This window comes from Natator depressus, chromosome 5 (genome assembly GCF_965152275.1).
Source record: "Natator depressus isolate rNatDep1 chromosome 5, rNatDep2.hap1, whole genome shotgun sequence".
NCBI classification, from domain to species: Eukaryota; Metazoa; Chordata; order Testudines; family Cheloniidae; genus Natator; species Natator depressus.
In genome coordinates this window covers 41091145-41109256 of record NC_134238.1, presented here as the reverse complement: position 1 = coordinate 41109256, position 18112 = coordinate 41091145, and the positions used below count along the sequence as shown (strand labels likewise).

At 41.0% G+C, this 18112-nt stretch overlaps 1 protein-coding gene across 1 annotated transcript in view; it reads left to right on the top strand.

Moving 5' to 3' along the window:
- CENPK (centromere protein K) overlaps nt 1-18112 on the top strand; it is a 48108-nt gene that overhangs the window by 18153 nt on the left and 11843 nt on the right. The window contains exons 5-9 of the mRNA XM_074952628.1: nt 5958-6030; nt 11639-11685; nt 13470-13552; nt 13690-13788; nt 14072-14207. Of these exons, the coding sequence (XP_074808729.1) occupies nt 5958-6030; nt 11639-11685; nt 13470-13552; nt 13690-13788; nt 14072-14207 (438 nt within the window). The remainder of the gene's footprint in view (nt 1-5957; nt 6031-11638; nt 11686-13469; nt 13553-13689; nt 13789-14071; nt 14208-18112) is intronic.

The following is an 18112-nucleotide window of genomic DNA, read 5'->3' as shown; positions in this document are numbered from 1 at the left end:
CTGAAGAGCCTTTGGTGAGGGATCTTGTCAAAAGCTTTCTGAAAGTCCAAGTACACTATATTCACTGGATCACCCTTGTCCATATGTGTGTTGACCCTCTCACAAAGAATTCTAATAGATTGGTGAGGCATGATTTCTCTTTACAGAAAACATGTTCAATCTTCCCCAACAAATTGTGTTTGTCTGTGTCTGATAATTCTGTTTTGTACTATAGTTTCAACCAAATTCCCCCGTATTGAAGTTAGGCTTACCAGCCTGTGATTGCCAGGATCGTCTTTGGAAACTTTAAAAAAAAATTGATGTCACATTGGCTGCTCTTCAGGCATCTGGTACAGAAGCTTATTTAAATGATAGCTTACTTACCACAGTTACAAGAAGTCCAGTGGCACCTTAAAAACTAACAGATTTATTTGGGCATAAGCTTTTGTGGGTAAAAAACCCACATCTGAAGAAGTGGGTTTTTTACCCACGAAAGTTTATGCCCAAATAAATCTGTTAGTCTTTAAGGTGCCACTGGACTCCTTGTTGTTTTTGTGGATACAGATTTACATGGTTACCCCCTGATACTTGATACCACAGTTAGTAGTTCTGGAATTTTATATTTGAAAGACAAAAATCTTGAGGAGACAGAAGGCCTAATCTTTGCTAGAATTTCAGCTAGTGGGGTGTCCACTGAGGTACCAGAAGTGTTGAGAGAGGGTAGACTGCCTTTTGTTTTAGATAGCTTTAGTATAGCCTCGCTCAAGAAGTCATAGGTTGATATTAATATGGCCAATTATTGCCAGTATCCCATCTTCCCTTAGAGTAAATATATGGATATGGTTATAGTGAGAGAAATCTCACAGTATCCAGATGCCTTTGGTCTCTGACTCTTGTCAGTCTGTGTATAAATCTGGCTTTGGCATAGTGAATGCATTGACTGGATTGGTTGATGGATGGAAATCAGGTATCCATGCTGGTATTTTTAGATCTGTCATTTGATGCTATTGATCATGAGTTGATGTTGCTGGGGTGCCTTCCAGCGGCCTTGTTCTTTCGTCTAGGAGAAATTGCAGTGGGTAGTTGTGGGTGATTGCTCCTCTTCCTAAAGGGCTCTTGAGTGATGGATACTATCCTGGCACCCTTCCTGTTTCAACGTGTATATAGAATTTAAAAGGATTACAAAGCAGGCTCAGGGTATTGTGTTCTCAGTACACTAATGACACCCAACAGTATGTGTCTATCTCATCCAACTTGGCAATGATGTGGTTTAGTATCTCAGCCAACAAGCAGTTGAGATTGGAACATAGATCAGAGTGAGCTGATTAAAACTCTACCCATACAAGACTGATGTGATGATGGTGGAGGTAATGGAACTAGAGAGTGCTTCCATCATTAGCCGTCAGAGTTTGCAACTTTGGGGGGTGATGTTAGCCTTTCAGCTGCTTTAGATGATCATATTATCGCAGTAATCTGTCTACTTTTTATCATCTGCAGCTGGCAAAATGGTCGTGACCTTTTCTTTCAGATGCCAACTTTGCCACTGTTGTCAATGGCTTTGTCACTTCAAGATTAGCTTATTGTAACGTGCTCTATTTGGGACTTCACTTTTATTAAGCAGGGCACATGATAACCGTGCTCTGGGATCTGCCTGGCTTCCTGTTGCTCATGATCTGTAAAGATTTTAATGGCCTGGAACCTGCCTGCCTGAGAGAGTGCCTCTTCCCCTGCAACGTACTGCCCCAACTGCAGTCGCTGGAGGCACTCAAATTATAATCCTCTACTTATAAAAGAAAGGGTGTTGCCAGCAGGGCATTCTCTATGAGGGCCCTGCGACTTTGGAACATGCTCCCCATCCAAAATAGATTTTATGACCACATAGGCACACTGAAAAAGCCAATTGTCTGATAGGGCTTGAGGGGAAGAATAAGGGTGGGTGTTCCTTAGTATGATTTGGGTAAGGGGCTTTTCTGGAATTTTTCTTTTTTAGTGTCTGTTGCTGAAGTAAATTATCTCTGATTATTTTAAGACTACTGGCTGGCAGAGTTTATTTGTATATTAATACTGTAAGTACTCAGATTTTTATATGTGCATTCTTCATGTCAAATATAAATAAAGACCTGATAAGGGAATTGGCTGATTCTGTGATCAGAGACAGTGCTACAGTATTGCAGAAGAATGGGCATTGCCTATCCTATGAAGGTAACTTTCTAGGCAGGATATTTGTATGACAGCTATATTTTCTATTCCCCCCCCCCCCCCCCCGCCCCTTCGGTTAAAACTACTGTAATGGGTTCTCTCAAGCTGTGAAAAGCTGACCTTAATTTGTCAGTTCCTGATATTTTTATTATGTGAACTTGGCTGATGATTCATAGTGCGTCTTAATCTTGAATTTTTTTAGCTGCGCGAAAGCCAAATTGAGTCTGTCCTACCTTTTATGGAATGCATGATCATTACAGTAGCTTTTGTACTTAAATGTATACTTCATTTATTACTAAATTACTTTTTTTTTAAAAAAAATGCAAAAGTCTGTACCTTTCTTACTGTATTTAAATGCTCTGGAAATAGAGGAAAGTATTACTGTTTCATGTCTCCTGCAACTGGGAATGGCAAACATTTTAATAAATGGAAGCGAAGGTTGTTTAGCTTCATTTTTCATATGATCTCCTGAATTGGTATTTGTATTTTCCAGCTGCAGTTTCTCAGTGTATCTCAACAGCAGCAGTACACTAGGGGGCTGATTTGCCCTTTCTTCAGCAGCTGAACACTACTATAATAAAGCTCTGTTAAGTTAGAGGAGTAGTCCTGTAGTGGGGCAGCTGCTCCACTCCTGGAGAACAGGTTAAAACAGCCAAACTAGGCTGATTGGAGTAGCAGTCACAGCTGAGGCCAGCTCAATTGGGGCCCAGCTGGCCCTGATAACAGGGCTGTGGGCCAGAAGCTGGAGGAGTCTCACTCTAGCCCAGGAGTGGGAAGGGCTAGCTGCCTGAGAGCGAGGTACCTGAAGTGGAGTAGTGCTGGGGAATAGGGCAAGGGAGCTGGGGAACTCCAGCCTGGTAAACCCCCAGGCTGCAGGCCTTGGTGAAGGTCTACACAGGTACTGGGGTTTCAGGGGTGCAGCCCGGGGTTAGGCAGAGGGAGCTGGTCCAACTTCCTTGCCAATGATGAGTGGCCATTACAAACTGCAGTCTGCCCCAGTGAGTGGGGGCTACCTGATGACTGGCAGTAGCCACTGAGGCAAGGTGGGTTTAGAGGATTGGTGGTTCCCCTGGGAGGGGAGACTCAGAGCGACAGGGTACTGCTGGCGCAGAACCCTCAGGTAAAGGGCACCGGGGTCCAGTAGGGACACAGGGCCAGCAGCAGGCAAGACACCAGCCTGCAGAGGGTGCTCCATACATTGGAGAGCTAATTCCCTGGATGACCAGCAGGAGGCGCTGCACCGGTGAGTCATCGCTTTGCTACAAGTCCTTTTTACACAGATACAAATATGTAGGTCCTTACACATAATGCGAAGACTTAAAAATTTGGATTTTGAATTGCTATAAGATAAGAGGTAGTATACTTAAATGTTTTAAAAGTTGTCATGGATGCTACTAACTTGTGTTCTGTGACCTGCATTGGCTGCCTGTTAGTTTCCAGATTGATTTTTAAGTTGTTGGTTTTGATTTAGAAAAGACTGGGACCTACCTGTCAAAGAAGCCACCTATCTCTCTCTCCATGACATTACTGCTACAGTTGTGGTCAGCAGAGGCACTGACTTTTCCTCAGTGATCTGGAAGTAAATCTGAAATCACTGCTGATAAAACTTGCAGATGACATGGTTGTTGGAGTGGTAAATAATAATGATGAGCACAAGGGAGTCATACGGAACAATCTGGATCCCTTGGTAAGCTAGGCCCATTCAGACAAAATGCAAAGCTTGACAGCTAGGAACAAGGCCATACCTACAGAACGGGGTAGGAGACTGTATCCTGGAAAATAGTGACACTGAAAAGGATTTAGGGGTCAGGATGGACAAGCAGTTCAACATGAGATCCCAGTGTGGTGGTGATGCAAAAAGAGCTAATCCGAGCCTTGGATGTATAAGCAGTGGTGTAGAAGTGAGGAGGTGATTTTACCTCTGTATATGGCCTTGGTGAAACTGGTGATAGAGTACTGTATACAGTTCTGGTGTCCAGATTTTAAAAGGAATGTTGACAAATTGGAGAGGGTGCAGAGAATAGCCACAAAAATTATTCAAGGCTATGGAAAGTGCTTTACAGTGAGAGGTTTAAAGAGCTTAATCTGGTTAGTTTATCAAACAGAAGATTGAGAGGTGACTTAATTATATAAGTACATCATAGGAAGAAAATATCAGGTGCTCGGAGTATTTTAATCTAGAATGGCTGGAAGCTGAAGCCAGACAAATTCAAATTTTAACAGTGAGAGTGATAAACCATAGGAACCAACTACCAAAGGAAGTGGTGAATTCTCCATCTTCTGTTGTAATCAAATCAAGACAGGATGTCTTTCCGGAAGACATGCTTTAGCCAGCCACAAGTTATGCTTTAATCAAACAAAAGTTGTTAGATTCAATACAGGGGTAACTGAGTAAAATCTATAGTCTGTGATACACAGGTCCAATTAGATCAGCGTTTCTCAAATGCAGCCACTGTTCCTCTTCTTGCGGCAACAGCCTCCTGGGCTCTATTTGGGGGAGGCTGGGGGTGGGGCAGCAGCAAAGCACCATCTCCTCTCCTGGGGCTGCCTGCCGGGTTTGGTCCCTACCACCCTCCGGAGCCATAAACACTGTAGGAGCAAGCAACCAGTGTGAGTTCCCCACCTTTCCAGGGGCAGTATGTCCCGGGCTTCAGGCTTCCGCCCTAGGGTGGTGGGCAGCAGGCTCTCTCCCCCAGCCGCAGGGCTTTGGGCTCCATCCCTGGACTCCCCATTAGGCCTGACCCCCCTGCCTCCTTACCCGCCTCCTCATCCAGGGCTTAATTTGTCCTCCAGCATGCCAGGGCTCAGTAAGTCTGCTGTGAAAAGTGATATTAACCAATATACAAATATCACTTTTCACAGTAGCAGACTTACTAACTAGCAATCTAAAGAAAATAACACACAAAGCACCTTATTTTTGTTTCTAATCTGTTTAGGTTCAGTAAAGAAGAGAGACAACTGTACATTATTTTTTATGATTGAGTCTGCCAAAAAAAACCAACCCTACATAAATAAATTACAATGATCTGGACATGTATATGTGCACAGTTGTTTGTTTTTCCTAAAGTTAATTTAAGTACTTTAGGAAAAATTCTCAGAGCTGAAACCAGCAAGATTTGGTGGCCGCACTCTGAGGCCACCAAAAAATATGTTGAGAGAACCCCTGTATTAGAAGATCTCATGGTCCTTTCTGACCCTAAACTTTATCAGTCATAGTAGGCAGTTGGCAGAGTGTTCTCCATTAGGATCCTGGGCTTTTCCTGTCCAGGTCGTAACAACCCAAATTTGTCACTTTTCAGGGCATGCTGGAAGGTCTGCCTTTTCTTCCTAGTTCATGAGGAAATGGATGATAGCTACAGCTGGGTGTGGGGCTCTGGAGATTGTGTGTGGGGTTGATTGATTTCAGTTATACTTATGTTGTCACTCTTACTTGAGCTGATCTGGTGGACTTGACAGGTCTCTTTGTTTTAGTGTATTTTTTAAAAAATATTGTCAAGGGCACTCAGAGCACTGGATTGGGTGATCTTTTACTTTAGTCTGTGTAAATCTAAATAATTAACTTCTAAGCAGTTGTTGTACATTATCAAAGCAAATAGACTGCAAGCAATAGTGATTCTAAAAACTAGTAAAATGTGCTCCATTGTACCTTCCAGATTCTTCCTCATGGAATACTAAATCATTTTTTACCATGTTGTGTCTCATCGTACTGAAATACTATTCAGCACATTTCAAGAGTTAGCTTTTAAATACTCTTTTTTCTTCTTCTTCTTGTTTTACAGCTTTCCTTGTTAACGATGCGAGTGAAGGCTTTAACAGCAGAGTATAATCAGTGGCAGAAACGAAGTCCTGAGAGTAAGGATTTTTATTAATATTTTTATAGACTTTGTTTAAAACCAAAGTTTATATGATTATCTTGGATTTACAACATCTCGTTTATCCAAGTATCTGAGTGTGCATATGTAGAATATTTATATTGCATGCATCATCACACCTAGGTACCTTGCAGAAATTAAAATGAACTACAGTACTGCCTACAATAGTGTCCTTCCACTTTTGTCTCTGTGCTTTCTTCCTTGTAGCACCGACATCTGAGTTGGCACCTGTTGAAATGATTGAGGCAGTTCACAACTTAGAGCTACTGTTTCTCTCTCTCTTAAGGCTATATCTACGCTACGACTTATGTCAGCAAAATTTGTGTGTCTCAGGACTGTGAAAAAACACACTTCTGAGTGACATAAATTTCACTGGCATAAATGGTCATTGCACAGGGCAATGTCACCAGGAGAGCTTTCTCCCGTCAGCATAGAGCAGCTACATGAGATATCTTACAGCGGTGCAGCTGCATCAGTACAGCTGTATCGTTGTAAGCTCTCTAATGTAAACATAGCCTAACACTCCCTTTCATTAGAATGGGATTTGTTGGTGTTCAGCACTCCTAAAACTCAGGCCACCAAAGATGTGAATAATATTCCAGGAGGTTAACAATAAGCCTCTATACAATTTCTGAAGAGCTTCCAACAAGAATTCTGGCCTTTAGAATTTAGAAATTACAGGAGCGTTCTGGCAGAAAACTCCTGTTGCTGTTGAGGGTTTATAGGTAACCAATACCCTGAAATGCATCCAATGTTGGATTCAGAAGCAGTGCAAAACATTTATTACATGTGTGGTGTGTTCATGTTGGCCTGCTCCAGTCAAGAAATGGACTGTCATAGTGTCTACTAGCTGAAATTTTCAAGATAACTTTGAGGGTAACCCAATTACAGTACATTACGATATCCTTTTTGGATTTAGCGTTCAGACACCAGGCCAAACAAAGGTAGAGGTACTTTGGGCCATTACAGCCTTTTGGGAATCCAAGAACAGTTACTGATCCAGTAATTCCGTAACATTTGCAGATCCCCTGAGATAAAGGGTATGCATCCTTCCTGTGTTCTTAGGAGTCATTATCAGGCAAAATATGCATAGCCCTATCAATTCTTCAGGATGCCGTCTTCTACCCACCAGCTTTGGCCTTAATTGCGTTGTAGTTAACTTGCTTTTTACCCAAGACCCTAATTTGGCCAGGCACTGGAAAAGCAACATCCAATAGAATCTATTTGACAGGAAGACACAAAACTGAATATCCTCTATAGCCCAAAATGTCGTCGTCTTCTCCACAATGGAAGATTGGATCTGGATAGAACAGATTAATTCTTAATTGGCAACGGTCCTTTTTCCATACAAACTTATTTTAGAATTTGTCTACATGAAGAAATTTAGCAGCATGATTATACTGGTATAGCTCTCCGCGTGCACTCTCTTATATCGGAATAAGAGTGCCTTTTTTAGTTTAGCTTATGTTGCTTCCAGAGTGATTGGATCACAATGCAAACTGCATATCATGGCTTTCAACAGTTTATAACTCAGCAATAGCTGAACAGATTGTCATAGGAACAGCAATAGGCTCCTCTCGTCTGCTAAATTTCAGGTACCTATGGTGTACCTTGGAAGTGTTAGTTCTTCAAAGGAAGAATGAAAACAAATTATAATGGAAAGTATTAGGCAACCTTAATTTAGGTGTTACTACCCTATTTAATATCAACAGAATAAATTTTAAATAGAATGTTTTTTTTTTTAAACTTTCCACAAGATATCAGAGCTTTGATTTTGTATTATTGTGCTGGGTACGAGTCCTAGTTATGGACCAAGACCTCATTGTGCTAGGCACTGTACAAACACAGAACAAAAATACAGTCTCTACCCCAAAGAGTTTACAATCTAAATATAAGGCAAAACAACAGATGGATACAGACAGATGCAGGAGTACAAGAAATCAATGAGACTACATTGGTGGTAGGCAGTGGTCACAGTATACCAGAACCTAACCATCTCTTCCTAAACTTACTACTTTTTTTTTCTCCTTCTATATAGGGTGATAAGAATTTCCATAATGGAAAAGCATCAGTAGTTTGTGTGGTCTGGGAACCTGTCTCTAGCGGTGGTCAGTTCCAAATGCTTCAGATGAAGGAGTAGTCCAAAATTAGACCCATTGTACCAAATTGTGCAATACTATCCTGTGGGGAATATTTCTTGTTGGCCACTGCTGCTGATCATCCTTGTAACATAAGGATTGCAAGCACTTTTAATTTTTTTTCTAGCTAAGATAACTGCTGATGTTTTTGTTACTATAAATATTTAATCATTTTTAAAACTTTAAGCTATTTGTGTTACAAAAATAGATTCTTGTGGCCTTAAATATTTTTAGCATTATATTTGAGTATTGGCTCATAATGTTCTAATTTATTTGCACATGGTTAGATTTCTTATTACATATGTTAATTTTATAGTACAGAAATTTTGTGTGTATAATGTATAAATAACTTTGAGAGACAAGGTGGGTGAGGTAATATTACTTCACCCACCTTGTCTCTTTAATATCCTGGGACCAACACAGCTACAACTATATTCCATACAACATATAAATAACTTACCTTTTTGCAGTCGAGGCTTTCCCTTGTTACTTATAATTCTCTTTTGAGCCAATTCGTTGAAGAATGGGAGATGGGGGTTAACTTTTGAGATGTCATAAGATTATGGCCATTATATGAAAATAAAGAACTACCATGCTTTCATTTTTGTGTGTCCATCTGGAACTTTCTCAGCGTACCTATCCCTCACTGTGTGAGAGAGAGCGAGAAGATGCTTCATTAATAGAAAATGCTGTCTGAATGATGCTAAATATGGGATAGGAATATTAGTCAAGTTGCCACAACTCAATATTAAAGCCTGAATATCAGGCTTTCTTGTACCCTGCTGTATATTTTTAGCAATAACCAGTACAGTTACTATAATTGAGAGTCTGTCAGCATTTCCATTATAAACCTTGCTTTTGGGGGTTATAACTTGGCAGTTACAAATTTCATTGGGCACAATCTTGGCATGCAGGCTTGAATCCACAATGCAAATTTTTATTTTTGCAAGACTCTTTAGTCTCTTGTTCTTTCTGGGTTTCTGATACTCTATATATAGCTCTAGAGATGCTTAATCAGCTAAATTATAACTTTTTAACAAGCAGTTGGCACTTAAAATAGATTTGAATTTTTCTCTTTTCAAAATAAGAATTAACCACATTTTAAAGTTTTTATAAAAAATATGTGGTCTATGTATAGTACCTTTTTTGTGTGCATAGTATCAATATTGTGCCAGATTCCTATCACTTGAATCGGAGTTTCCATACAAAGGCTTGCATAGTAATGATTCCTTGCATTGCTAACATCTGGTAGTATTTTGCATTGCAATCATGCTACACATTTGTGCTATTCCATTTGCAATCTCCAGGCTTGATTTTTTTGTACATTTTGTATGTAGGAATAAAACCACACACCAGGAAAAGGCTCCAACCGGTAGAAGATGCATCAGCATATATGCCTAATGACTAAAATTGCCTTTAGCACATCACCCCAGTGCTCCATGGTATGCACTGGCTCACCATTGAATACAGACCAATTCAAAGTCTCAATCCTGATATTCAGAGTCCTTCATAGAATTGGCCTTAGCTACTAAAGAGATTCCCTCTCCTTCTACAACCACGACCTCCACAAGTCATAACACAGGAGACAGAATTTACTGCATGTGGACTATTGAATTCTCTTCTGCAGGAGATTGTTACTTTTATTTTTAAATACTTGGTGGGCACTCAGATATTACAATTAAAGGAGCCAAATAAGTACTTAGGTAGAAATGCTTAAAGTTGAAGGAAGTGGTAGGAAACAAGTGATTTGAATAGACTGAAGTGGATAATTCAAGATAGAAAGAAGAAAAGGAGTACTTGTGGCACCTTAGAGACTAACAAATTTATTTGAGCATAAGCTTTCGTGAGCTACAGCTCACTTAAAGGATTTCAGATCATCACAAACTGTAGAAAATTGGTTTCTTTTGAATTCTTCATGTCAAATATCATGGACTGGAACTTGGCCTATTGAAAGGGAAGAGCAGAACTCTGACTAAATGGATTCTGCATTTGAGACATTTTCAAGTCATTGTCATCACGAAATATAGCCATGATGATGATTAAAGTCACTGTACAGGGCCTCCAGTAGCTCTTTAACATCAGCTTAGTTCAGGGATGCTCTACTCATCTTTTGTATATATATGATTTTACTTCTGTCTCACATGCTCGTAATTCTTTATCTGACTTTTTTTTTTTTTAATCACACATTAATTGAACACACTTTGGGTGCAGAAATCTTCCTTGTTTCAGTATCAGGTCATACTCTGATCGCTGCTGAAATCACTACTTCACAATTTGTTCAATATTCATGGAAGTTTAACCAAACTTTTATTTAAAAATCTTTTAAAATAGATTTATTTTTGCAAATTTATCAAGCCCACCCTATATTTTGGAAGACATCTAATGCTTCTATATGGGGAGCTATAATTTCTTTCCCTTTTAGTAAAAAGAAATCTTTATCACAGGAATTTCTTATGTTAGGATGAGATATTATGGATCTTGATGTCCAATTTTGACATACAAATATGCTTCTGGTGATATAACGATTTGAAGCTGCTATGGTAGCTTTAATTTCTCTCATAACATAAAAAGTTGCAAATGCACGCTTTAGTTTCTCAAAATCCATGCTTTTATTCACATATAAGCAAAGCAGGGAGGATGATCGCATACCTAATCAACTCTTCAAATCTCCTGAAGGGGATTGATTACAAGATCTATCAAACAACCTGGAAGCTCTGAAATAATGAAATCTGAGATGATCTCTTGCATTTGCACCTTTTTAAAAAGAATCTCTCTTTCTGTGATAATCGGCTTTCTCCATAATTTAATTCATTTTTTAAAAATGATGTCCAAATACCTTTTCTTTCTATTGAACAAACTGGATTTTTTGAGTGAAGGGTGACTTTGTTAGTGTAAACATAACCTAACACACGAAGTTCAGAAGGTTTTGGAGAGAAGTATTATAAATGACTTCAGAATATGTTAATTGATCCCTTGTGGAAGATTTTTTTTTTTTTTTTAAACAAAGGGGAGGGTCTTCTCATGTTCTTCTAATTACCTCAGTTTCTCTTATTCTTAAAAAAGACTTAAACCCTGAGACAGGTGTCTTGTATCAAACAATCTTCTTACATAACTTGGATTTAAAATGTTTTGCAAAAACTTGGGCTTGTAGGCTGGAGGAAGTTCTGTCATACCTATTGATCAGACAAGTTTTATTAAAATTGGAATTCAGTTTGTGATATTTGTGGAGTAATGTGTGCAGTTTGGACCATGGGGGAAATTGATATTAAAACAATATTTTCCTCAGTGCAGATTAGACATTTGATAGGGCCAGTCTTTTGAGATTTGACTTCATCCCTATGATAATGCTAATGGTATGTCTTCCTCAAAAGTCAGACCTGTTTATTTTGCTAAATTTATTAATTGTTTGTTTTTCCTGTTTTTTTTAATATAATCAGGTTTATTTTTCAGTAATCTCCACCAATCCAGATGTCCTGGTAGCATTAGGAAAGGAAGAGGTAAGTGTCTTACTACCCAGTAATGAACTATCTTCTTACAGGTAGGTGGTTCTTTTGGGTTTTTTTGGGGTGGGGGGAGGTTTAGGAGTTTCTTTTCATATGATTGGCTAGCCATAAGAAATTTGTGTGTGCTTATTTGAGCACTATTAATTTTTTAATTTGCTTTTTCCTGAACTTTGTTGTAAGTACTGAATATTTTTAGTTGTAGTGAAAATGATCTTTTTAATAGAACTTACTATACGGTGTCTTTTATGTTTAAGATATGATTTTTAAAAAATAATGTGCTGTGCAGAAGAGGCAGTACTCTTAGTTCTAGAGTTTTGTAGGAATAATATATGCAAATACCTATTTGAGATCTTCCAGACTGGGGGAGAAAGGACAAATAAAGAATGTTAGTGGTAGCATTTCAATATATTGGTTGGACATTGGTATGTAACTTTAGCTGGGAATATTCTTGTGGCTATAACGTTGAAATGAATAGTTATACTTTGGCTAACACATAAAGACACATTTAGATTATATGGGTTTTGTTTAAAAATAACTTTTGCTTCACCTACCTTTTTGGTTTGGCTACCTCCCAGAAACTTTCCTCTGCCTTGTATCAGTCAGGCCAGGGAACCAAACTGCCAATACAAGTGCTCTTTTAACAAAAAGATTGGCTATGTATTTTCCTTTGAGTGAATATCGTCTCCACTACATGTTTGGTTTGACATTCCGTTTTGTGGTTAGCTTAGCTGAGGGATACAACATTTCTCATAAATCCTGTGTATATAAAACCCTTCTGCTCCTGGGGAATATTTTCTGTATTTCATTTGTACTTGTTGTGAGCTAAATTTAAATTTTATTTTATAATTACATAATACAGGGACTGTGATTGGGTGTATAGACCCCACACTGATGAGGAAGGTGCCAGACAGTACGTGGGGGCAGGGCTAGATGGGAGGCCTTTAAAAGGGAGACAGCTGCAGTCAGCTGAGGTGAAGGAGCAGGATTGCTAAATAGGAGACTGCTGGGATCACTCCTGGAGCCACAGGAGGAACTCCCATCTAGGAGATCTTCACCCTGTCCCTGTGGGGAGTGAAGTCCCGCAAAGGGTACGGACCTATGTAAGAAGGAAGGAACTAGGGCCTGTGACAGAACCTCCCAGTGCAAGTAACTGGGTGCGATCAGGTTGTCCCACCATCTGGGAGACAAACCTCAGGGAACTCCTATTCAGGGACACAAAGGCATCTAAAGGTAGTATATAGTGGAGAGCCCCAAACTTATTAAGGGAGCCACTTCGGTCTCAAAAGGACAGAGCATCTCAGGGTTAGTCTTCAGCAGGCCGTGCATCAACTAAGGACCCAGTCCACTGAGGTGTTGGGTACTCCCCACTCCTATGTGGAGTGGAGGGCATGGAGTCTCTGACAGAGTCAAGCTCTAAATTTCTTTACTGAAAAATAGTCTGAAGTGAACCAGACTGCAGTGTCTTATTACTTGTACCATTTCCCTATCCAAGATATGAATACCTCATTCATCATCAGTTTGGTTAGTAAGAGTAATCACCCTTTCTTAGAGATGTTCTCACTTTGGAGTGCCACAATTGTTGCTCTGCCAACTATTAGTTTCTCAGTGTACTATTATGTGAGATGTGGGTTATTACTGATTTGTCTGTCAAGATAATTTTGGTTCCCTTCACTGTGGTATCTGAGTGATACCACAACAGCACTATCAAGTTTTGTTTTACATAGCACTAATAGAATTGCATTTCTCCATAATATACACTTCAATTTCCCATTTTGTAGTTGCAGAAAGTAGACCATGATCTTGAAATGGTGCTGTCTACTGTTCAGTCAAAGAATAAAAAGCTGAAGGAAGACATGAAAAGGTATAAAGCGAATCGAGCTTGTGAATGCCATACAATTTTGATAGCAAATCAAGTGAGAATCATTGTTTTGGTAGGTCTGAAAACTTCTAATTATCCATTGTTCCCTATCTCATTTTTTTCCCCTTTCATGTTTAAAGAGAACAGCAGTGGCTGGATGAGCAGCAGCAATTGGTAGATGCTCTTGACGTAACACATGAAGAAATGAAAAATCAAGTGGTACAATTTTCTGAAAAAAGGTATTTATAGTGCTTTTTTCCAGCAAAAAAAGTTAAAGGATTGAATATTAGTATTACAATTAAAATAGATTTCAAAAATCTAATGTTACTGTTTGATATCTTTTGGTAAAGATCAAATAATCAAGTAATAAAATACATTTGAAATCTAGGTTGCAAATGTGCTACAGGCTACACTTGCACTTTGTGATATTTGGGTTATTGATGCCATTATTGTAGCAACAGTACCTTTTTATTGAATTACATGTCACATCAGCTAAACTTTATTTTTACATTGGGTTTTTAGAGCTTTACAAGAACTGAAAAGTAAAATGCTGAAAATAAGGGCATATAAGGAAGAGCTCCTGAGTGCTCTGGGGGAGTTCCTAGAAGAACATTTTCCTCTCCCAGAAGAAGATGAAAGTGCTAAAAAGAAGAAAAAAGTAAGATTTCTTTAAAATTATCAAATATGAAAGGTTTTTATTAATTTTTTCTTTAATTAGGTTTTACATAATTTTAAAGTCACAAGGCTGGAAAGGTGGAAACCGTATTTAAGTCATACATGTAGTGTTGGTGGCACTGGTGAGATCTCATCTGGAATACTGTGTGCAATTCTGGTCTCCCACATTTAAGAAAGATTAATTAAAACTGGAACATGTGCAGAGAAGGGCTACGAGGGTGATCAGAGGAATGAGAGGAGACTCAAAGAGCTTGGCTTGTTTAGCCTAACCAAATGAAGGCTGAGGGGGAGATATGATTGCTCTCTCTAAATACATCAGAGGGATAAATACCAGAGAGGGAGAGGAGGTATTTAAGTGCCAATGTTGACACGAGCAGATGGATATAAACTGGCCATCAACAAATTTAGGCTTGAAATTAGATGAAGATTTCTAACCATCAGAGGAGTGAAGTTCTGGAACAACCTTCGAAGGGGAGCAATGTGGGCAAAAAACCCAAGTGGCTTCAAGAATGAGCTTGATAAGTTTGTGGAGTGGATGGTATGATGAGACTGCCTGCAATGGTTACAGCTGATCCGTGACCACTGGTAGCAAATATCCTCAATGGCTGTTGATGGGATACTGGATGAGGAGAGCTCTGAGTTACTATAGAGAATTCTTTCCCAGTTATCTGGCTGTTGGGTCATGCTGAAATGCTCAGGGTCCAACTAACCGCCATATTTGGGGTTGTGAAGGAATTTTCTCCTAAGTCAGATTGGCAGAGACCCTGGCAGATTTTTGGCTTCCTCTGCAGCACGGGTCACTTGCAGGTTTAAACTAGTGTAAATGGTGGATTCTCTGTAACTTGAAGTCTTTAAACCATGATTTGAGGACTTCAGTAACTCGGCCAGAGGTTATGAGTCTATTACAGGAGTGGGTGGGTGAGGTTCTGTGGCTTACAATGTGCAGGAGGTCAGACTAGATGATCATGATGGTCGCTTCTGACCTTAATGTCCAGGTCACTTCCTACAACTGTTCTTGTTATCTAAGTCGGGGTGGGCAAACTTTTTGGCCCGAGAGCCACATCGGGGTTGCAAAACTGTATGGAGGGCCAGGTAGGGAAGGCTGTGTCTCTTCAAACTCCCACCCCACTCTGTGTCCCCTGACCCGACCCTAATGCCCCCCACCGGGACTCCGCCCCCTGACAGGCTCCCCGGGACTCCCACGCCTATCAAACCACTCCCTGTCTCCTGACCGCTCCCCCCCAAACCTTTGCTCCATCCAACCCCCCTCTGCTCCCCATCCCCTGACCGTGCCCCCCCACCCAGAACCTCCGCATCCAACTGCTCCCTGTCCCCTGACTGTCCCCCAGGACCTCCTGCCCCTTATTCAACCCCCCTGTTCCCCGCCCCCTTACCATGCCACTCAGAGCGGCAGGACTGGCTTATTGGAAAGCCTGGGAGGTGAGCAGGCGCAAGCTGCACTGCCCGCATGGCTGCAGGGAAGGGGAGACAGCAGAGGAGGGGCTGGGGGCTAGCCTCCCAAGCCGGGAGCTCAAGGGCCAGGCAGGATGGTCCTGCATGCCGGATGTGGCCCACGGGCCATAGTGTGCCCACCTCTGATCTAAGTGATACCTTTCAAAGTTTGGTTATATCATAGAGGGCTGATATGGGGGCTTAGTGAAACAAGTTCTTAATTAGTCTACCCTGCTCCCATCTGGATATCTTAATATTTTTCTTCAAAGGCAAATTTTAATTGTGCAGCAATATTGTTGGCACAAAAGTAAGTGTTACAGAGAATAGTTTACAGTATGAACCCTCAACTTCCTACTCAGGAAACTGAGCTAACAGTCATCTTTAAACTTTAGGGAAAATAGGCAGTCAAGGAGAATTTTAAATAATAAAATCAAAGTCCATAGTAAAATCAAATACTTTACTATTACTGTTTAAAAGAATAGCTACAAAAACTGGGGGGGGGGGGAGGTTATCATTTGGGCTCTTGAGGACACTTGGGCCTTGTCTGTTCAGCATCGGGTTCCCAGAACCGGTTTCGGGAATTGTTGAACTGCTAGTGAAAAAGAGAGACAGCTGCTTTCAGCCATGTTATTGCTGTAACCTTAATTTAATAGTAATTCAAATACTTTGTACTTGTCTGCATTAGTAGTTAAACCATTTTCCACATTGGTTCAGAGGGATCCATTATTGACAACCATTGTCAGCAACTGGGGCCTATGAAACGAAACAATCTGTCAAACCCTTAAGCATATGTTTAACTTTTTAAGCGTGACTAATCCCATTGATTTCGGAGAGATCTCTTGCATGCCTAATGCAGAGCTGCCAGCTCTCCCTAATTTTTAATAATTTTCCCTATTTTTAAATGTGATTACAAAATTATCAAATCAGATGTAAATCTACGAATTTTGCAAATATATCGAAAAATTAGGAAGATTATCTATGTGTTGCGTGTCATTCACCACTTGGGTCTGATGAACACAGTGCTGCATCTGCAGGGGTGTTCTTCTCCACTGCCAGCACCCCTGTGCAGTCATGTGCCACCATTTTGTCAGTCAGGCTGGGAGAGGCTTGCAGGGTAGCTCCTCAGTTGCATGGGTGAGCTCTCCTGGCAGGAGGAAACCATCCCAAACCAGTGTGTCTGCCAGGAGCCCAAAAAGTGGCTGCTGTGTAACCAACCGCCTCAGGGAGCAGAGAGCTCAGCTGAGAGCACAAGCAGCATGTGGCAGGGATGACATGCTGGCATCCCTGCAACTTCTCCCTGAGCATGACTGCCAGTACCTGGGGCTGGATGGGCACCTCTGGGTATGTGACATTGCAAGCAGTTGCCTGCAGCACCAGTAAGTAATTGTCGCCCGTCCAGCACTGCCTATACCTGGTATTGATGCCTTGTCTCCCTGAGCCAGCTGACACTGGGCAGCTACTCCCCTTTTATCCCCAACCCCACCAAACAGCCCCCTTCATTCCTATCTCTCTTATTCCCCCAACTCCACCCTAACAAGTCCCTTTCCCAGTTTTCTGAAACCCACCTAATCCTTCTTTCAGCCCAGCCAGCAACTCCACTTTAACATCCAGTGTCCCACCATCCCCTAGGGGCAGGATGACTCCCTCACAGCATACCATGAGAGAAATTTCTGAGGGCATTCCTGCCCCATGGCACATGCACAGACTGCAGAGTGAGGGTCATTCTGATAGGAGGCAAGCTGTGGCCATTTTGAATGGGTTGGCACACTGCAACCGAGCAAGCCACAGGCTGCGTATTGCATTCTAACTGCTCTGTGTGCCCCTGCTCGTGCACTCCAGGTACCTAGAGCACAGTAACAAAGTCCAGCAGGCTGTATGGGGGCAGCTGGAGTGCAACACACGTCCTGTGGCTTGTGCGGTGAATCCAGCACCCCAAACCCCACTGACAAAATGAGCCAAATATGGCAAAATAAAACATGGAATGGTTTCAGAAATGCTTGCAAAGAAGCGAGGATACAGCCAATATTGTGGTCAGACCTGATCATGGCTGTTGATGTTACTAAAAGTTACTTCAGCTTGTACCGCTGTTATTACTCTAACATGCACAGAAGTGCACCTAAAATGCACTACAAGCTTTCGTGGTCCTACCTGAGACACCCTATCTGTATTTGGCTTTGCAAATTTGGCACTTGAAACCGCTTCAAGCAACCTCCTTAATTTTTTTTCATAAACATCCATAAAAGTCTAAGTCAGAGGTGGGCAAACTTTTTGGCCCGAGGGCCACATCTGGATATGGAAATTGTATGGTGGGCAATGAATGCTCACAAAATTAGGGGTTAGGGTGCGGGCTCTGGTGTGAGGCCAGAAATGAGGAGTTCAGGGTGTGGGAGGGTGCTCCGGGCTGAGACAGAGGGGTTTGGAGGGTGGGAGGGGGAG